This window comes from Mixophyes fleayi, chromosome 2 (assembly GCF_038048845.1).
Source record: "Mixophyes fleayi isolate aMixFle1 chromosome 2, aMixFle1.hap1, whole genome shotgun sequence".
NCBI lineage: Eukaryota > Metazoa > Chordata > Amphibia > Anura > Limnodynastidae > Mixophyes > Mixophyes fleayi.
In genome coordinates this window covers 149,226,806-149,249,469 of record NC_134403.1, presented here as the reverse complement: position 1 = coordinate 149,249,469, position 22,664 = coordinate 149,226,806, and the positions used below count along the sequence as shown (strand labels likewise).

The 22,664-nt window shown below is 42.4% G+C and overlaps 1 protein-coding gene across 1 annotated transcript in view; it reads left to right on the top strand.

The window, feature by feature from the left end:
- Positions 1-6,988: 6,988 nt before the first annotated feature.
- IL18R1 (interleukin 18 receptor 1) overlaps positions 6,989-22,664 on the top strand; it is a 105,111-nt gene continuing 89,435 nt past the window's right edge. Inside the window, exon 1 of the mRNA XM_075200205.1 lies at positions 6,989-7,111. Within this exon, the coding sequence (XP_075056306.1) occupies positions 7,078-7,111 (34 nt within the window). The 5' untranslated portion in view covers positions 6,989-7,077. The remainder of the gene's footprint in view (positions 7,112-22,664) is intronic.

Below are 22,664 nucleotides of genomic sequence, written 5' to 3'. Positions count from 1 at the left end.
TCTCGATCGAAGCCGAGAGTTTGGGTATTTCCTTCACCTTCTCTCTCCTGTGGCTCCCTCGTACTAAACATCCACAGTCCGCTTCTCATCATCCAATTATAGCTCACTCGCTATCTCTCTGGGACAGAGCAAACACAAAATTTAAGCTTGCTCCTGCTCCTAGCCCAATCATTCCACTCTTTGATAACCCTAAATTTCCACCAGGTTGTATAATACCATCCTTCGAGCCTTGAAAGCGGAAAGATGTTTGTTACCTCAATGACATTACCAAAGACATTTCTTTTCCCTCATTCGATGACTTAAAAACAAACCTTAACATTCCGAACACACACTTTTTCCAATACCTACAACTAAGAAATTTTCATTCTACCACTATATTAACTCTAGATAGCAGATCGTTGACCTTTTTTTCAGTCGCTTACCTTTGACGGTCCTCTACCAAAGGTCTCATCTCTACTATACTGGGAACTCAGGGTCCCTGACACGTGAGCGGGCTTGGGAGGAAGATCTGGGAGGACCTCTAGATAATGAGGACTGGGAAGAAATAAGAGCTAACACAGCCTCTAGCTCCATCTGTGTAAAACTGAAAGAAAACGCATATAAACTTCTTTATCAATGGTACTTGGTCCCAACCAAACTACTAAAAAAAATTCCGGACTCGTTCAGCATATGATGGAGGGGATGCAGGATGGAAGTATCCTTTCTCCATATTCGGTGGAAATATCCCAAACTTGCCCTGTTCTGGATGGAACTTCGGAACTTTGCATCACAAGTTCAACTACTGCAAATTAACATCCCCTACTCTCCCAGGTTTTCCTCCTCCATCTTGGGATTCCATCCGCCACCAAACATCAAATGAAGATGTTCCCTCGCATAGTTTCTGTTGCCCTATGCCAAATAGCCACTGATTGGAAGCAGCCCCTTGCGCAAACACTGCAGACAATTAGCGGCAGAATATGATACATGTATAAAATGGAATATATTACATGTATTATCCGCAACACCTCTAAAACATTTAGTAAAGTATGAGCACCGTGGACCTCATACTTCCAAATTCAAATTCCTTTCGCCACCTGACTCTCTAACATCATTCCACCTGGATCCTTCCCATCTCCCTCTACCTCACCCTTCCCATCTCTCCTTTCCTCTTTTAATTATTCTACCCCACTGCTTCTTTCCTTTCACCTTCAGGCAACCTGCCACACCTCCCACCTTTTTATTCTCTTATGTCTAACTTCTTTCTTTGTAGTTTCTCCTTTCTCTTCTTATTATAAAATTGGGTCAGTATCTGCATCTTTTATTTCTTCTAATGGATGCTGTTTGTTTTATTACCTCTATATTTATATGCTGTTTGTAACACACTGCGTCATTTATTGATACATACTATTGACCTTTGCAAAAATAAAATCTTAAAAACAAAAACTGGGAGAAATGGACATCTCTCTAAATTCCCATATACCTGAAAAAACCTTATACGAATAGCGGGGTACACATGGACACAAGCTGTAATATAATATAATCAAAATATTTAGTAAACAAAATAAAATTTAACATCTGGACAGGGCCTGATTAAGGGTCACAGCCGCGCTAGGCTAATACACCACTTGCCTCTCTCTTTCTCTCTCTCTCTCTCTCTCTCGAACAAAGTTGTGGAATATTAATTAATACATAAAACACACTTCATTCTGCACTTCATCTCTTACCTGATCTTGCAGCGTGGGCTACCTGATGTTCTCTCTTGCTTGTTCTTAGAGCGTTGTTGTCAGTTGGCTGGCTTCTGGAAACTTGGAATCCTGTATTTAAAATGTGCAAAAATTGTATTATAGTGCAAAATTTTAGCAAACCCTGAATGATTCAAACACTCCATTATGACCATATAACCCAACCCCCTAGTACAGACATAGACAATAAAATATATGAAAATTATTTACAATTACATACTAAGATCTACCAGCCCTGACTGTCTAGCATTTAGTATTCTAGTCACCACCACACAATACAGAGATCATGCCTCCCACAAGCTATTTCATCAGCTCCCCCCACCAGCCACTACATCCCCCCAGCCATTTTTATCAATCCCCACCAGAAGGTTTGACACTCACCATCCATTTCATCACCCACTCAATCACTCATTTGGTCACCCCCCTAGTCAGTTCATTAACCTTCCCTAGCCAATTCGTCACCCCCATAGTCTATTCATTAACCCCCCCAGCCAAATCATTAAACCCCCCAGTCAATTCATTAACCCTTCCCCCAGCCAATTTATCAGGCCCCATAGTCAATTCTTAAACCCCCAGTTAATTCATGAACCCCCCCAGTCACTTAGTTTTATCCCCAGCACGGTGGCGTAGTGGTTAGCACATCTGCCTTACAGCACTGGGGTCATGAGTTCAATTCCCGACCATGGCCTTATCTGTGAGGAGTTTGTATGTTCTCCCCGTGTTTGCGTGGGTTTCCTCCGGGTGCTCCGGTTTCCTCCCACACTCCAAAAACATACTGGTAGGTTAATTGGCTGATAACAAATTGACCCTAGTCTGTGTGTCTGTCTGTGTGTGTGTGTGTGTGTGTGTTAGGGAATTTAGACTGTAAGCCCCAATGGGGCAGGGACTGATGTGAGTGAGTTCTCTGTACAGCGCTGCGGAATTAGTGGCGCTATATAAATAAATGATGATGATGATGATGATCCCCCCAACCAACAAGCAGTTTCCAGCTAATCTCCCCCCTCCCCTTCATCTCCCTCCTCCTCCCCCCTTATATTTTAACAAATAGAACTTACCTTGAAGTCTTCTGCTTTTACTAAAGGTTAAACCGTACATCAAATTGTATTTTTTTAAACTACAAGGTTTAAAACTGCAATCCTGATTTTGATACATGGAAGGTATACAAAAACCAATCTATGTATTAAACAGCAGTTTGCCACAACACAATCCAATGCTGATTAGTTAAAAAGAAATAGACGTGGTGCAGATAGACGAGATAGCTCAAACTGCATGCTATTTGTGCTATCTTGCCTGTCAAAATCTAAAATAGATAAATAAAAGTAACGTAAAAAAACAACCTTCTTGGTATTTTATAAAAGCCCAGACTACTCATCAAAGGGGGGCAAAAAATGATCTGCCTGGCACCTAAAGAGTACTGACCCAATGCTGAGTAGCACTTGGTGCCTCCTGGTAGCAGGGTTATACTCTCAAAATACATACCTCCTAACATGTCTGTCCCAGCAGCAGGACAATAACATTGCCACATAGAAAAATTGGTTTGACATGGCGCGACAGGGGCATGGCCTTGTCCCCAGATGGCTGCCTAGCATTGTAAAACGCTAGGCTGTCCATTACATACCTCACTCCCCCAATATTCCCATCTCTGGGACAAACATGTCCTGTGCAGGACAGTGGGACAGATTCCTAAAATCAGGATTGTCCTGCTGAAATCGGGATAGTTGGATGGTATGAAGATATAGATCATGCTTTTGTGACACTATACGTGCTAGCATGCACATGCACACATGTGCATACTTGCACTTGTATGCCACAAGAGCATGCACTATAAGAGTTGCCCTCTTCCTAAAGTAACTAGTAGTGCCTCCAGAAGTATTTAAAATAAATACTTGCAATTCCACAAGAAAGTGCACTATATTTTGAGAGTATTACCTTGGTACCCACAGGCCAGAGGTACCAGGTGAGACCCAGTGCTACTCAGACATAGGCCAGTGCTCTCTATGTGTGAGGGGGCGATCATTTTTTCAGTCCTCCACCTCAGAGGACAGGGCCCAATGTTGAGTAGCCTGTAGAAGATGGAAGGTTTAAAGCCTTATATTTTACATCCAGTTCTACCCTGCAGTTTGGCCTGAACCACATACAGTTTAGGGGTTTGTAAACAGCAACATATCAGATGCAGTTTTAGTTTTCAGCCTCCAAACGGCAAGATGGTAAATCTTGATATCCTATGACCCCTTAGTAAATTCCCCTCTTTGTGTTGATTATATCTAGTATCTATAGTCTCTTGTACCTGTACATATTTTTATTCAGAATTATTTACAGTACTTTTATTTAATTGATCTACAGAAGATGGTTTTGTCCCATTGCTACGTTTCCAGATTCCTTTACATGACATCATAGAGGCAGAGTTAGTATAGAAGTATCTTTATTGTTAAAACAGTTGTCTCCGCAGTTTTATCTATGATAAAAACCTTGTCAAAATATATTTCACCACAGGATATATGTGGTACCCCCAAAGCCCTGTTGAACAGCACAGAGGAGTGCATTAACGCTTTTAAAATGCAGGGCTACAAGGGGTTAATTGTGCTCCTGAAAACTTGTGGCCAGGAGTGATTGACAGGAGCAGTATGAAGGCCCTGATTGGCTGGGGAGTAACAGGAAGAGGATGTGCAGGAAGGAGGAGAGAGAGAGAGCAGCATGGTAGAAGGAACAAGGGGGAGGATGTGCAGCCGAGCAGAGAGAAGATAAGCTGCTGCCAGAACTGTGACATTGCCAGCAAAGAGGACGGAGAACAGCTGGGGACACGCAGCGGGGCGCCAAAGACAGTCTCCACTAACTACAGAATCTCTCAAGGTAAAAACCTTAGCCTGCAGTGTATTGCACACACCCCAGTGTCAGAGGGAAGAGTGATGAGAGAATCTATCCAAAACTGACATTGCATTCTTGTACAAGGAAGGATTGTGAGAGCTTTTCCCCCAGATCATACCTATACACAGGCTGCAGGGAACAATTAAGACGGTCGTTTCAGCTATATCCTGTGTGTGTGTGTGTGTGTGTGTGTGTGTGTGTGTGCGTGTGTGCGTGTGTGCGTGTGTGCGTGTGTGCGTGTGTGCGTGTGTGCGTGTGTGTGTGTGTGTGCGTGTGTGTGTGCTGATATCTGGACATTATACCCTGCTGCAGAGTACATGTGCTGATAGAGATTCATTGACTGTTGAGAGAACAGCGCCATCTTGTGGCTGAAATGAGCAACAGCTCTGCTTTCTATGGAAACCTCTGCAGGACATTGGAACACTACTCAAATTCCTGTGCACAGGTCAGCCCAGGACTGAGTGGAAATATGGTAACGTTACCGGGGATAATATTGGTGCACCAAATGTTTTAGATGATGTTAATGTTATGTGATTTACCTAAGAATTGATTTATTAATATTGAAGGTGTGACATTCAGTGTTAGTGGTACCGCTGCAATTCAAGTTAACTCAGCAGTAGATGCTAAAAGTGGGGCGCCTGACCCATAGGGAATAGCACGGTACCCCAAACACCTGAATAAGAAGGAGCCCTCTAGTGGGCGCGGTAGTGACCGTAAGAGTCTTGATGGGTTATTATTGATGGTATTTGCATCATCACCAGTCAGATATTGTTAACGTGAAAGTAGTAACTGTGATTACCAGTGGGCCTTATTAGACAATGTGTATTGAAGATGTGATCGTTATTCTGCCTTATACTCACCAGGTGTATGTTATATGTTAAATGCTATTGTGCTCTATGCTGATCAGACAAATTATTTTGTCATTACTATTGAGCTGAAGGGGTCAGTGGCGCGGTGGCTTACCAAAACTATCCTTACCGCATTCTCAATAAAATCAAGTTGTTTGACCAATCTTTGTCCCTTTCATTGAAGTATTTATCTCCTGACCACCGGATATCCAAAAGAGAAAAGAACCTGACTCGTATCTGGGAGACAAGGTAAGGGAAGGATTTCCCATCAGTACACGACCACCACATATATATGCATTTTCTGGTACATTAACAATGCACTTGCAATATATACACGCTGATGATGACGACCTACAGCACTAGCTATCCGCTTCTGATTGGCTGCTAACAATTTACCTGTGAAGCTGCTTTCTTCATTGATGATGCCTATAACCTTAAACTTGGATTTTAAATGCAGTTTATACTTAACAAAATTTACAGTAAACTGTGATATCCTCAATCACCTATTTCCTTGTGTGCTCATTCTACTATTCCATCACACTCTGTACCGCTTGGTCTGCTTCGCTAGCCCTGTTTTCCCTGTTTTCCTAAGCTTCAGCCTACTTCTCGCTGATTTCTCGCTGATTTCTATAGTTAAAGATAATAATAAAAAGCTGATGGGTACAGTACCGTATATTAATGTTTATAAACCAACTGGAATTGATTGCCTCCAGTGCAGAGTCAGATGCACGGCTCTTATCTTGAGAATGAACATACAAATATGGAAAACAGATTGAGCTATTAGAAACAAAGGTCCTAACTCATTAAGGCCGCAACACATACATTGTGTGTGGTTTTTTTTTAAAAAACACACATACTTCAGGCATACACACATCCTAGAAGTGGACCTGAATAAACGTCTCCTGTTGAATAAGGGTCTAGGTACGGTCTGGTCTGACAGACAATACACTGCTGGATACGTACAATACAAATGTGGAATATAAAGTCCTAGCAGATCGCACAGAAAAAAAAGTATTCAATTATTGTCACCTGTTAATAATATAGTCATTAATGAAATTAATGCATTTTTACAGTTGTTCTTGATTGCAAACACAGATCCTATCATGCATAGGTGACCGTCATCATTATCACAAGTGTACTTTGCGCTCGAAGATTAAATACATTTGTGTTCTCTGGCAAATAGTTTGTTTCTGTGCATACACAGAGCAATTATCGCAAAATACGGCACATATCGGGATTAACGCTACGTAATGAATAATGCCTAAAGTGCCTGCATCCTTGACTGTACTTCTAATACCAATAAAGATGGATTTTCCATGTAGTGTCTGTCTGGAGCCAGCGTGAGTGCACTCAATCAGCTTTCTATGTTTGGATGAAAGCTGCATATCGGCATAGGAGCTAAGTGGATAAGTAGTGAAGAGTTTAATGTACAAGCATACAATAACATTTTTAGGATTCTGATGGCAGAACTCTCCAGCTATTAGTTATTTTACACTGAAATGTACAGTATATTATGTATATTATACTATATTATCAATATTTTTCAGGTGCATCAAAAAGTATGTTCTGTTCTGCCTTGGTTTGCTTCAACTGTAAAAGTCATTATAATATCCATTGGAGCGTAAATGATAAATACATAAGTAATGCACCATCCTCAAGATTCAGAGAAGTTAAAAGGTAAACTTTCATTTGTTTGTCCTTTTTGGGTTTATGCACTAACTTTGGATTAAAATTCTTCCACAAAACCTCAGTTCAGGTGGTTTTAGGATAACATTTAAATGGGGTAAGCTGTATCCCAATGTTCGTCCTTTCCATAACATTTATTACAAATTGATTAAGGCAAGCAGGGCTTGTAAAAGTGTAATACGCTGTGAGATTCTGTGCGGTGTAAGGTGATGAATTTGCACTTTACCAGGCCAAGGTAATTCTCTTCATGGGTTTGATTCTTTGAATTCTCTTAAACCAGAGAGGTAAACAGGGTTAGCCACAAAAATAAAGGTGACATCAGTATCTTCCAAGATAGCTTCACTTTATTTAGGAGGAGGGACTCTGATATGAGTTTGAAAATAACATAATTTCTTAACAAGTTAATGTCAATTTCAAACCATTCACATATAACAAAAATTCACGTTCACAATCCAGGTAACACTTTCATTCTACTGAAGTCATTCTACTGGGTCCCCGGACGTTTCTGTCAAAATAAATCATCAACTCTGGCATAAATAATGGCATAACATTAACTGATGCATTAATCACAATTATCTATACACATCAATAGCATTCAGATTCAATAACCCAACATGGTATATATACAGATTTGGCAAGATAACCATAAGACCCTGTTTATATGAAAATTACTGTGCAGTAAATATCAACCTAAACATTTATTCTCCATTATATAGTTTAGTACTTTTCTGTAGAAGAGTTGTCTCTAATTTTTTAGCTACCTACCTAGCTTTGCCACTGATTATGGGCAAGTAAAACTCTGCAGCTTGAGGTGAGTTTAATTTCTCTACACTTTAAAACTGACTCCTGGGGTAAATGTATCAAGCTAAAATAGCAGCAAATCGCAGGAGATAATGGGTGATTTGAAGTTCAAAATCGTCATATGTATGAAATAGGAAACTTTCTATTTTTAAGTCAATGAGATACGTGCAATTTAATCTTTACAGGCTTGGAGAGGAGACCTCTTTGTTGCAGGTGCAAGTGACCCTAGAGATTCTTGGTGCAATAGCTGTAATTCCTCAATTCTGACACTTTTCATCCGACTGCATACAGGGGAGGACTGGCAAACTTTAGCCCGGGGGGCAAGACTTGACTCAGAAACCTATTTTAAAGGAAAAAAAATGCAGATGGTGGACCACTATGGGACTGGCCCGGGGAGCAGATGTCCCCCTGGCCCCCTGCCCAGCCTGCCCGTGACTGCATAGAAGTTCTAAACAGTTCAGTCCTTTCTTAGCATGAATTATCTATAGTGGTTAACAGTTTTATTTGTCTGCCTGGATTTCTCTTTTCCTAAAAAGTTTGTAATGAGTTAGGGTCAGGCCTCTAACTGATTAAATTAAAAGAATGGTGTTTTAAACAAAGCTGCACTTAATATTATGGAATGTCTGGCTCTTTATGTCGCCGTTTACAGTATTAGGGGCATACATTTTTTTAATATATGCCCCTACTACTGTATATTAATCCTTGTCACTGGAATCAATCTGCACATTTCCGTCAGTGAATCAGTGGTACACTAAAGTTGTCAGCTGGGAGGGTAAAGAATAGCTGAAATTTGTGAAGAGAGTGCTTTTTTTTTTAGAGCCCCCTCTGGATGACCTTCCGCTGAAGCTTCTTATGAGGGCATCTTCAGCGGGGAATCTTCTATTCTCACTAACAACCGTTTAGTTTAGCCTGTGTCAGAGACTCTGCTGCAGAAAAATGGAATTTCACTAAAATGCATAGTGTTGATTACCCTTCAAATGCATTCCCCTCTTTGTTTAAAACATCCCCACATATACAACCATAAAATAAAGACACGGACACCGACTTAAGTTTGGAATAAAAAAGGTCCTTTTATTACATTATTATTATTTAAATTATATGTTTATTTTATTTTATTTTATTTATCTTTATTTTATTTTACTATCAATACTATCAAAAGCTATAAGCAATTTGGACCTTTTTCTTTATAGAGGTGGCGAAGAGCAAGGGCAGCCAACTAAAACCAACATGAACCAATACGGTGGAAGATCGCCTCCTTTCCACCAACCCAGGTTAACACCTTAACTATTGGCCGGTACTATACACTATAAATTAACTCAATACCCTCTGAACTCAAACTGGTCAAGCCCTTTCTAGGCAAAAACCTGATACTCCTTACAAGAGTACCAACGAGTCTAATAACATTGAGGGAACCAAGGCTATATTGCCAACACATTAAGTACCGTATGTTTAACAACCTTATGACTGCCATGCTCTCCTGCCACAGCCGAGTGCCCTACGGACCACGCGGCCCGCCACCTAAAGAAAGAACTAAACCCTTGAGCTCTGAAAAAATCCTCTCTATGAACAAAACCGTTCCTACTGGCGACAAATGAACCCCATCTGCTCTAAAAAGATGCCTCTTGTCTACCGTTAACCCAGGATGACTAATGACAACCCCCTGCGTGCCCCTAATGTTCTGCCTTGCGTATCCATTTATCTTTTTAACCACCTTTATCAATGTGGCCGGGGGGATAGATGATCTCCAGGACAATGGAGGTATTATGTTGGACCAACAAACCTTCATTGAAGGCCATCGGGCATGTATTTGTGCGAGATCTTCACGAATATTAATGATTAAATCAAGGGATTTGCCCTTTCCTACATCATTACCTCCCAAATGAATGACCACTATATCCGGGGTACCGTGTACTTCTATTTCTTCCCCTAACGTGGGAATCAAAGCCGCCCATACCATGCCCCTTTTACCCAACCAGCGGATGTCAACTGGGTGTGTGAAACCGGACCACCTCTCCGCTATACTGTGTTTCGCCGACCAAAAGATAAATGAATGACCCACGACCCATATCCTTGTTTTCTTCACCGAAAAACCTAAAACAAAATGAATAGTCCCATCAATCATAACCATGTTTGAGAAACGTGCACCAAACAGCCGTGTTAACACACAGAACTATATTTGTATTTTATTTTTATTTTTATGTCAATTTTAACAAATCGCTGAGGTATCCCCTCCCTACCAGAGGGGCCACCCCAACTAAATTTGAATCTTGGAAAGGAAGAAGAACCTATTTTTAGCTCTAAAAGCAATTAATTTTATCTATTTTGTCTTGTTTATTGACTGATTTATTTTTCATTTTCATTTTATTTTTATTTAAACTGAATTATCTTTATTCTTTAATTCTTAACAAAGTGAAATGGAAAATTGGTAACCCATATAAAGGTAAAAACCCCTTGTTAACCCCGGGAGGCATACACACTAATCAGGCCTTGCCAAGGAAAACAAGAGGAAAAATCCCTCCATGCCCCCGTTTAACACAGCGAGCAGCATAACCCTGAGTCACCAAGTGATAGATGAGAAAAGCAGAGATGAAAGCGATAAAGAACCATGAGGGACATAAGGGGAGAACATGACCATATATATACACAAGAGCCCTTACAAGGCTCATTTATCCGGCCGGATATATTTCTTATAGGCCTGTGACTTCCATCTCCCTAACGCCTGAATCTCATTGACAGATGCCCCTCTGGCCGCAGCGGCGGTGGCCGCCCCTATCCTAAAAGAATGCGTGCCATATTCAACAGGGTTAAGGCCAACCTCCCCAAGGGCCCGTTTTAACAAAGCGCTGAACTGAAATTTAGTTACTGGTGTATTTTCCAAATGACTTAACCACAAACCTTCCCTTGGGGGGCGAATTTTAGCGAATTGATTGGCCAGCTTGACCGGGCATATGAATGTTTCCTGCTGCTCCGTAATCGCTAACCAATGACCTCTGCCTAACTGGTCCGTTTTGGATTTGACTATCTTACAACGTATCACATTAGTTTGTAAAATAACATTTCTAAACAACAAAGCTCCCCCCATGTCGTTCTTAGATCTGGCTACCAACTCACTAACCCTAAAGGCTCCGTGATACGCCATTGAAAAAGCCAGCCCAAATAGCAAAGCCTCGTAGTTATCTGTAGCTAAATTACGCAACACCTCAATCAATCTGGCTAAAATTTGCCCGTCAATCGGCCGGCGAGTGTCATTATTTGTAGGCTGAGTCCTGGACCAACCCTTCAGTGCTTTAGTTATGAGAAATGATTTTGTGGGATCCTGCGCGCTGTTCAACCTAGCCGTGAATGAAATACCAGCCAAAAGGGACCCCATCTTTGCTCTAGAAACCCCTTCGTTGTAACACTTCCACATAAAACCCGTAATAGAGGGAATCTGACCTGAAGCGAAGCTGTCGCAAGATGCGCAGTAATTCAACCAACGTTCCCATGCCCCTTGATAACATTTCCTAGTTGCCGGAGCCAAGGACGCTTCTGCTAGCCACCTTATCCCTAAAGGACCATCTGCCAAACATAAGGAGGACACTGTAAGCCGGTTAAACTTGCCTGTGGAGCCAGAGATCTGAAGCGCTGCCATTCAAAACGAGAAAGAGCATCGGCTATTTGGTTATCCACGCCAGGAACATGACGTGCCCGAAAGGTAATGTCAGACTCTAAACACCTCAACACCAGGACACGGAGCAAATTAATCGCCGTGCGTGAGGAGGCGCTTTGCTTGTTAATAGCCTGCACTACACCTAAGTTGTCGCACCAAAAAACCAAGCTCCTGCCGCGCAACCGGACAGCCCACAGCTCCAAAGCCACAACAATGGGAAACAATTCTAACGTTAACAGATTTCGCACCAAGCCTTCGGATCTCCATGACTGAGGCCAGGGTGCCGCGCACCATTCCCCTTGGAAAAAGGCGCCAAAACCTTTCGAGCCTGATGCGTCCGTATGCAAATCCAAAGATGTACTAGCTACTGCGGGTGCTGGCCATACTCTTACACCGTTAAAAACCACTAGAAAACGACTCCATATACCTAGATCCTCCCTAATCTCTGCGGACAATCGCACCTGGGAATGGGGACTACGCAAGCCTGACGTTGCTAGCTGAAGCTTCCTACAAAATACTTGGCCCATGGGTATTACTCGGCAGGCAAAATTGAAAGAACCTAGCAACGATTGAACTTTACGCAACGTGCAAGATGGGACCGTCAAGACCTCTCGTATCAGGGATTGTAACTTAGCCACTTTATCAGATGGTAAACGACAACAGCCTTCCAATGTGTCAATTTCGATACCTAAAAACATCAGGCATGTGGCCAGGCCCTCTGTTTTGTCTGCAGCTACTGGCACCCCCATCACTCGAAATAGCGCTTGTGCAGCATACAATGTTTCCTTACAACAAGGGGAATTAGCCGGACCTATAAACAGGAAGTCATCCAGATAATGCGCAATGCCGCGATGTCCCGTCCCTGCCCCGATACACCAATGGAGGAAGGAACTAAAAGCCTCAAAATATGCGCATGATACTGAACAGCCCATTAGCAGACACCGATCCACATAGTAATCTTTCTGAATTCTAAAACCCATAAATTTAAAGGACTCTGGATGCAACGGGAGGAGGCAAAAAGCCGATTCTATGTCCAGCTTAGCCATCAGCGCTCCATTGCCAAATTCTCTTACTAGTGCTAACGCATCATCGAAGGACTGGTACACCACTGAGCTGATTTGTGGGTCAATTGCATCATTAACTGACTTACCCGCTGGGTGAGACAAATGCTGAATTAGTCTAAATTTCCCTGGAGTCTTTTTAGGTACTATTCCCACCGGGGAAATGACTAAATCCCGAATAGGAGGGGATGAAAATGGACCCACCATGCGCCCAAGGCCTATCTCTTTTCCTACTTTTTCCGCCAGTATGTCGGGGTGCACGTATGCGGAGCGAAGGTTTCTAGCGGCAGTACCCGCCACCCCACTATTTATGGGGAGACGAAAACCAAGGCGAAAACCCTCTCTAAGGAAAGAGGCCTGCGCCGCATCTGGGTAAAGAGCCAGCCATCTACAGAGGATTGGGAAAATAATGGGGGAGTCCGCTTTAGACATTACCCCCCGCCCCTCCCCGTCCCCTACCGACTCCACTGGCACCTCTGGGGCATTCTTTGATGGGATGACTACCTCGACAGTTGGTGCAGACGTGCCTATACCGGCACGCATCTCCCCTTCCGCATGAGGAATTGTTAAAGGCAAAGCAGCGATTTTTGGAAGACTGGGGAGCACCTCGTCTCCCCCCATACGGAAACCTGGCTACCTGAGGGGGACCGTATCCTATGCTCACCTCCCATACCTGGGCTCTATTTAACCTTAACCAAATCTCCACGTCCTTAAAAGCCAGGGGCATATAAAGCTGACCGTGCACCTTCTCGCGGAACAGCTTATCGTACAACCTCCAGGTACCTGGGCGTTCGCAACTATGCATCTCATTAATAAGGTGAAGATATTTCCATACGTCTATGATTGCATCAGGTCTGGTTTCCAAATAGCAGGCTGAGAAAACGCAATACCCTGTCAGCCAGTTGGCAAAGTTTCTGTAGGTATCCTCCCCTACTCCCCCTCGCGCGCACGCAGCTGCCAACTCTTTTTGTGCGACCTTCGTCAGCTCGAATATATCCACATAATGACCTTTCTTAATCTTGTGCCTCATGCTGCGCCTAACTCCTATCAACAATGCTGTGTTTTCACATCTAACCAGGGGACCTCCAGCCGGAGTGGAAGACACTGCCCGATCTACGCTCTTCCTTTTAGTTCCCCCGAAGTGGGTGTTAAGGATTTTAATAAGCTTGCGCTGACCCTGCCTAGGGGAAGAAGGGGCTGACTCATCGCTGGTGGTATCTATGCTTGAACTGGACATGTATGTGTTGCTTATAGTAGAACCGTCATACTCACCGGCCGCTCCCTGCGCCTCCTGAAGATCCAATCTCGATCCACTTTTGCCTTCCGAAGCGACTGGCTGCGACCCCTGTTGCCCTGCCGAACTCCCTGCCGCCACCTCCTGGTGCACCTGCGACTCCACTCCGTCCATGCCCGTCCGCCCCGCCACTGAAAGTGGCTGCATCTGTGAAACTGGATAAGAAGAGACGTTAGCACATGGAGTAGGCAAGTTGCGCAACTGCTGAGCAGGAACCCCATCCGGGGTAGACGCTGGGGGGTTGACCATGAGATGACTGAGGAAACCCGCTTGAGGGGGAACCCCTTGATCCCTAACTCCCGGCTGACTAACCGGAGGAAACGAATCCATACCAGAAACGGAAGAACTATTAACCAAGGAGGGTTGAGGGTAAGAATGTAAATACTGGCCAGCTAAGGCTGGATAAGGGGCCGACCACAGGTTACCTGCTTCAATTACAGACCCATAACCCCTAGGGGGGTGTGGCAGAGACCAAGAGGGGGGGGGTCCCTCTGTCCTGGGTAAATTGCTTAAATAGTTTTGAGACGGCCCTACCGCGGCAGGGTCAGGAACTAGAGATCTGTTAGAGGCCAAACCAAGAGAAAGGGACAGCTGGTGTGATGTAACACCACCCCCCGGAGGGAAAACAACAGGGGCTGGGCCCAGCAAGCCAGGGGCCCTATTGGAAGATACCCCGGACAAAACTTGGGACCCGATATCAGCAGAAAAAAGGAGAGGAGAAGACACCGGAGGGGGGGGAGGGTCCCAGACCAGGGGGAGGGGCAGGGAAAGGAGGGGGTTAAGGGGAGAGGCACTGCGGAAAGGGGGCAGGAGGGGGAGGGGAACCTGATGAGACCCACAGGGGGAACTGAGAGTTTGCTGCCGGAAAACCTGGGGCCCAGAAGGAGAAAGGGACTGAAGCCCACTGACAACAGCTCCCCGACCAAGAGACCCCGAGGGAAGTAGAGGGTCAAAAATAACTGGTCCCAGGCCTCTATAAGGAGAACCATGCAACTGCCCACCGGACTGACCCATGTCCCTGAAGGGGGAGGAACCTGCTACTTGTGCCCCAGATGAAACCTGCTCGACGATGGCGGCAGGGGAGGAGGACAAAGATGGCTGACGGCAGCTGGGGATAACCCCGGGGGCGGGGGAAGGTGATCCCCTGCCCCGGGCACTGGCGTGGCGCCTAATGCGCTGAACTGCTCCGGACGCAAGCGGCCTAGCCACCCGCTCCGGAGCCCTGGCTCTGCGTAGCCAACTCGGCCCCGCCCCGCGAGAACTTCTCGCGGCGGCCGAGTCACGTGGCCTGCGGTCGGGAGCGCTGCCTCCCGCTATGAAGTCCCCGGAGGGGACTAGAGCCTCCGCTTGTCCCTGGGCAGAGCGAGGGAGGGGGATATCGGTGGGGGCAGACAGGGAAACTGGGGAACACATTGCTAACAGGGAGGAGGGAGGAGGAGGGGACCCCGCGAACCTGGCGGGAATGGACCTGGATCTCCTAGGGCGGGATGAAGACATACTGAAGGGGGGGGAATAAAAGTTGGGGGGAAGGAAAAGAAAGAAGGGAAAAAGCAGCGAAGGGGGAGACAAGAGAAAGAAAGAAAGGAGAAAGAGAGAGGCAAGAACAAACCACAGGGAGATACACAGAGAATAAACCAAAGGGGAGCCAGACACTACGCCTGATGCTGCAGCTTCTCCGGATCCAGGAAACAGGAAGCTCTCTCCTTCTCACACTGCTTGATATATTCTTTCCACGACACTCCCACTTCCTTCCTAATTGGCTGATTACACTACAGCCTTAAAACCCCCCAGTGGTGAGTAACATTATCAGCTCACAACACATGATTTTAAACTCCTTCGGCTAATGGCCTCTCTCATAATTCTTTCTTCTCAAGACTTCACACAAGTCTCAATGCTCTTGTTCTCACTGCTGGGGAAGCTCAGCAGCGTATCACTATACTCTCAGCCTCACTTCTCAGGCATAAAAACAACAACAGTTTAGCCCCTCAGTTTTGAAACCTGGAACTTTCCCGCCTAACCTAGCAGCTCTCCAGTCAGCCTCAGGGTTCACAAGTCTAGTCAGAGCCCCTTCCCCTTCTCTGCAGATTTCTAAAACAAATGTTTTAACTGAGTTTTTAAGCAAAAAACACATCTACAATAAAACACAATTACTATAAAATTATTTGTTATTGACACAACATGCAATATTAAACTCAAAATCCACTTGTATTTTAAAGCAATACAAGTCACTTAATAGTGTATGTAGGCAATGGCATAGATACCTGCACACACAATCAGTTTCCATAAGCAATTACAACAGATAATATAGGTAATTACAGCAAATTATGCAGTGAGATAAATATAGCTAAGTGTACATACATATATATCTATATTTTTCCATATATGTATAGCATGAGGTACTCAGGGTTTGGTTGGGGTATCACAAAAGTAGATGATGTATTGTCGTCTTTGCAGCACATAGTATAGTTCTTGAAATCTGTGAGTGGATTTCATCTAGTAACTTGCAATATTTACTATGAATACAGAAACTACAGCACATCTTCAAATGAAATGTCACATGAGTCTATTCTGACTATTCTGAAAGTGGAGGAAGAAGACTATACATCTAATTTTAGTTGCATAGCCTACAATCATACTTACCTACTTTCTTAAGCTCCCTTCTGGGAGCCAGCCAGTGGAAGGGAGGCGTGAGAGTGGCGGGGCGGCCAAAATTGCGTCATTTCGGCCACCCTCCCTGTGACGCCATGACGCAAATTGCGTCATTTGACAGCGGGGGGCGGGGCTAAACGCCGCAATTCATCGGGAATTGCGGCGTTTGGGATCTAATTCTGCCCACTTCACTAGGAAGTGGGCACTTCCTAGTGAAGTGGGCAGAATTCGGGAGATTGCCACACTTGCCCGGGAGTCCGGGAGACTCTCGCAAAATGCGGAAGTCTCCCAGGCATTCCGGGAGAGTTGGCAAGTATGCCTACAATATGAAAGGAGTAATTAAAGCATCAAGAGTCCTCAAATCTCCAGGTAAGCCTCATGCTAAACTAAACATAGAGTTAAAATATTTAATGTATTAATAACAATCAGCATTGTGTTTGCACACAGATGTGGGATGTGTTAATTTTTCCCTGACACCTTTCACTTATTTATCCCCCGACCTCTTTGATGAGAAAATTAAAGCAAAATCCAAGGGAGGTGCTAGGGAATTTGAACCATGCCAGTGGTGCAATGTTACTGCCCCAGTAGTGGTTTGTAATACGTCACAAAGGTGAAATGAATATACAATTAGAATATAGCATCATCTTTTATGCTGCTGTAAAAAGTTTTTCTTAAATAGGCCCCTTAACCTGGCAGTGGCAGCTTTGACATTATTGTTCCTTGTTCTCCAGCACTGTTTCATCCAACTAATTCTCCTCTACTCTCACCACAAGGGCACTTTGCCATAAGTCATTCCTAATACGATCCACATATTACCAAAATGGGAAAATCGGCCAAGTATAAAACAAATTTGCATACAGAGAGGTTATGTTATTCAGATATAAGTTATTGCAACTCACTTTTTTTATTTTACAGAAACTGATGGAACAAAGATTATTATTGTTGGTATTCTTGTCATTGGACTTACAAGTGGCTTATTGTACTTCATATATGCACATTTCAGAATTGATCTAGTACTGCTGTGTCGATACATTTTCAAAAATTGCTATTCACAAAATGGTGAGTTCTAAATAATTTTTATATAATTATATATTAACTAAAAATGATTCATATCTAATGAAATCAGAATGAGTATTCATAACTATAGGAAAAGCTGGCTAATAGGCCACTGTTGTCTGTGATTTGTAATGTTCTGTCAGATTTGGTCATCATTCTGAACCTATCGGTATATATATTTTACTTTACTGCTGTAACAGCAAAACTGTATATAAAATATGCATTTACAGAATCTCTGAACATAACCACCTGTAGAGGGTTTATATGCAATCCTCTGCATATGTATCACCCCCACCACCACATTATCGGCATTGGTTTGTCTGTTATAACCTTTGTTAACAGTTATTCAGTCTACTGATTTTAAACTGGTTGACAGTGGGCAGATGACAGTTTGGTACTGCATATGATTCTGCGCACTGGAGAGATGGATAATCTGCCGCTGAAAAAATTAGATTAATATAGTGATGGTGCTACCACAAGGCAAATCAAGAGGTGCACAAATCACTGAATCAGTGACATAATGTCACACATTCTGTGTCTTGATAGTCACCGTGAAACGTACATACTGAGTATTAGTCGCTGACATGGAGTGGCATCTTCTTGCCTATGAAGTTGCCAACTTCTGATGCTCCATGTTTATATTGGAATGCAGTTGTGCAACTGGGCTAATATGTCACAGTCCAGAGCCACATCGTTAAGAATAGAAGCTGCTGCCCCCCACTCCACACTAGTTATCTCACACCAGGGAAGCAATAATTTCTTCAGTCACTCATTTCTGCTGGCATGTCATGGAAAGACAGTGATTATAGTAAATACTATTTATGCTTCATCCACTATGTAGCTAATTATTTCTGTCTTGTCCTACTGTAAGTGGTCATCCTCTTTCATGCATTTAGCAGTCTATATACAGTATATATATAGTAACACAGTGAAGTTTTCAGCTGGCAATCTGCAGAGGAAGGATACAAACAGTGTTACACATTTGTGCAGCAGTGCACCTAGTTTAAAGATAAACAGTTGGAAAACACATGTGTGACAAAATAAAAGTATAGAGTCTGATTAACTTACATGCTTTGGAAGTGTCTGTTTCCCACAAATGCAACAAGCTAGAAGGGTGTGTCTACAGTAAGGGCAATCAAATAAGAGCAGCTGAGAGAACTCCTTTTTAAAGGGAATGTGGGAGTGTCACTTGCCCATCAAGCTAGGGATGTGGGAGGAGTATCAAGTATAAAAACCTGCATGTTTTCTTTGTTCAGTGTGACTGATGCTGAATAAGTTGGATGGTGTCTAGAGTTCTTTACATTACTGCTCTGCACATCAATACTATCATTCCCGTAGCTCTATTGCCCTATTCCTTGAACACACCTACCTACTCCTTTCATAACCCAACAGCACTAGCTCTAATTACAGCACTGTTTATTGCTATTACATTTTAATAAGAATATAAAAAAATGTGATATATACTATACATCGTCAATATATAAATATGCAAAATATGCCTTGCGCAGAGAGACTGCTTGCAAATGTTATGTTTGCCTTTGTTTATCAGATGGAAAAGATTATGATGCATATGTGATCTATCCCAGAGGTTGCCATGAAAATCCTATGGCTAATTCCATAGAATATTTTGTTAACTACATTTTACTTGAAGTTTTGGAAAATAAATGTGGATTTACTTTATTTGTGCCAGGGAGAAATACAGTGCCTGGAGAAGGTAAGATATTTTAACCGTATATATTGTTCAAAATTCATGCACAGAGAGCAAACTATTTAAAAACAATGCTTCTGTGTTCCTGGTATTCTCTGGGACCTAAAGATTTTGGTACCAACTATCATACACAAGAAACTAAGTAGGATGGTGACTACCTCATTAATTCCTTGCTTCGGCATGAGGTCCATACAGTGCTCGCTCTGTATATTTATGGCAGACTTAAATATGGACACTACTCCTAAATGTTTTTATTTGCATATCTTCAAAAAGCATATTCACCTTTGTAAAGTTGACAGTCACCATGTCGACATTCAAAAGGCAATGCAACCGCCAGCAGCTGCCTGCCTGCAATATAGCCGCTGGCATAATACATTAAAAAAATTAAAATAAAACATCAGTACATACATGTAAAAATCAGTGTGCACCCCCCACCCTCATGCAGTTTAACCATAGTGCTGCCAGCCTAGGCTGGTACTAGCAAAATGGTGGGGGTGATGGTGGAAAAATGTGCAGCCCCCCCGCCCAATTTTACTATTACCAGCACTAGGCTTTGCCAGACGGGGCTGGTTGCCATGGGTATGCTGGTGCTTGTAGTACTACATGAACCAGCATACCCAAACTGTTAATGGCAGCCTGGGCTTGCTGCAACCTGTAATGCACAGGACCAAAGTGGTGTTTTCACTACAGAATATTTTTATTATCCCACACCCATAGCTCAGGGGTGTGGAAAGAGCCCTAGTGTTTTGGACACAGGCCTGGGTACCACTAAGGGGTAGGGGGAGCAGGTGTTTTTATTTTTGTTAGAGATGAGTGGTTCATATTTGGTGAAGTCCGACAAAATCCAACATTGGGAACCGAGTTTTAACGAGTCATGGCTCGGTTTCGCACGCCAATTTTGGATCTCAAAATGAGGCAAAACGTCATTACCGGAATAACTTACATGTAAAACTTGTGATATATATATATATATATATATATATATATATATATATATATATGTAGAGAAAAGATGGAGGATGAGGCGCACAATAGTGTAGTACAATAATATAAATAGAATCATACACGAATCCACAGTGGGACTTTAACACCGGTGAGGAGGAAACCAAAGACCACAATGCATCACCTAAGTGAACCAAACATGTGGATAATTCACAGCATAAAACAAGGGTATAGCAGATGTCAGGACCCTCAGCATAAATTACAGGTCACCCAATCCAAATTTATACGGGTGTATGCGTACCAGAAATAAAAACTTTTGCGCTTATCTGTAATATTATCCCATAGAGCAGCACGATCAGGTCACAATCTCTTCACTGTCAATTCATAAGGCAAAGGTCCTCCCAGGTATAGGGGTTTACATCTATATATATATATATATATATATATATATATATATATATATATATATATAGCTCAACCTTGTTTTCTCAAGTGCCATTTTAGAACAGACAGAGTGTAGGGAGGAGATTAGCTGCAGTGTTCTGCTCTGAAAATAGCATTCAGAGTGAAAGAGGGATAGAAGAGGGATATAGAAGAAAGTAATAGAATTGTGTGATTATTATAAAGCGGTTCTGTAGAGATCAGTCAGCTAAAATAGTTTACTGATCAATTGCTTTTAATTTCAATCTTTCAGAGAGTTTGGATGGGCCATGGTTGTTATAAATGCATATATAATAGTACTAGTATATCGAATGAGTTAGATATCATTCTGAACTATGTAATATATTTAGTAGAGGAAAACAATGTGCCTTTGCTGTATGACTATTAGCAGCAGAATCCATAAAACAAATATATTTATTTATTTTAAAATGTTAAGTTTTTGAAGCGAAAGTAGTCTTGTGTGGGGTAGTGACATCTGAATTCATTTTGAATAAACTTGGTGTTTGCGTGTGATTGTCAATGCAGCTGCACACCCCAATAAAACACTGTATATTCTAACCTTTTTTCTATTTTTCAATATTTGTCAATTTTCATTCAGTGACTTCTATAGTAAAATAAAGGGTGCTTGGGTGTGTCAGCGCAGCTGCACACCCCAAAAAAAGACTAAAAAATGTAGTGTAAGGTACAAGAAATAAAAATGTTGAAACACTATGCAGGCACTACATTTGGACTGTTAGACAGCATGCATCATGAAGAGTGAAGAGCCAATAAAAATTTGATTTCATTAGATGAACAGAGGCATCAGTAGATATTTAGACAAGTAGATACCCAATTGTAAAGCGCTACGTAATTTGTTGTATATAAATAAATGATGATGGTGATAGACGAAGTTGGTCTTCACCCATATCCAAAACTTCAAAGACTAGTACTATGCACTTCTCGATTGGCAGAGAGAGTATTCGTCTGTATCGAAGAGCAGAGCTTTCATAACCTTGCTGCTATATAAATAAAAAAGGATGATGATTGATGAAGGTGGCCTGTACCCATATTACAAAGATTCAAAGACTACAAACACAATACATTTTGAATGTTACAGGATATGCATCATAGACAGTGAAGCTACAGTAACATGCAGAGGTCATTGGATGGACAGTGGTATGAATGAATAGAGTTAGACATTTATAATACTAAATAGACTACAAAACTTCAAAGACTAGTACTATGCACTTCTTGACGGGCAGAACATTCATCTGTAGCCAAGAGCAGAGCTTTCATACCTTGTTTCACTTATATGCTCTGTGCCGTAATGCTGCCCTTCTGAATCAGTCTCCCCAGGGAAGCTTCTTCCAACCCCTGGGTGAAGGGTACTACCCGAGACTTGCAGTGGAGGTGGTCCTCAAGACCCATTTATATAAATATGAAATGTATATAAATAATATTTATATGTTCTTTTAGTGAAGTGTAAGAAATAAGTAAAATAGACAGTTCAAATAAGCCAATAGTTGCCCTTCTCATACATGTAAGTATGTATAATACTAAAATGGATGCAGAATTGGTTGCTCAAAACATATCTTGAAAATGCAATTGAAAGTCCAAATTCTGAGACATTAAAAGGACATATTTTGGCCCTGGCACAGAACATATGTAAAGAATGATGGCTGACAATTTTCGCTAAGTGATATAGTTAGAGAACCATATAGACTAATTATTTTTGGAATTGAATGAGAGAAAGCAAATGCAATGATGGCAAATTTACAAAGTCTGTTATTAAGACAGCTCGCTGCAGAGTGCAGACTTTGGCCAAAATTGATGACATTTGAAACAAATGTGAAGGGATCATTAGAAAATAGACTGGAAATTACTGAAAAAGAATGTTATTGCTATAAATAGTAAGATAGGAGCAACAAGAGCTCAAAATGACGTTATTTTACCTGTTTTTCCAC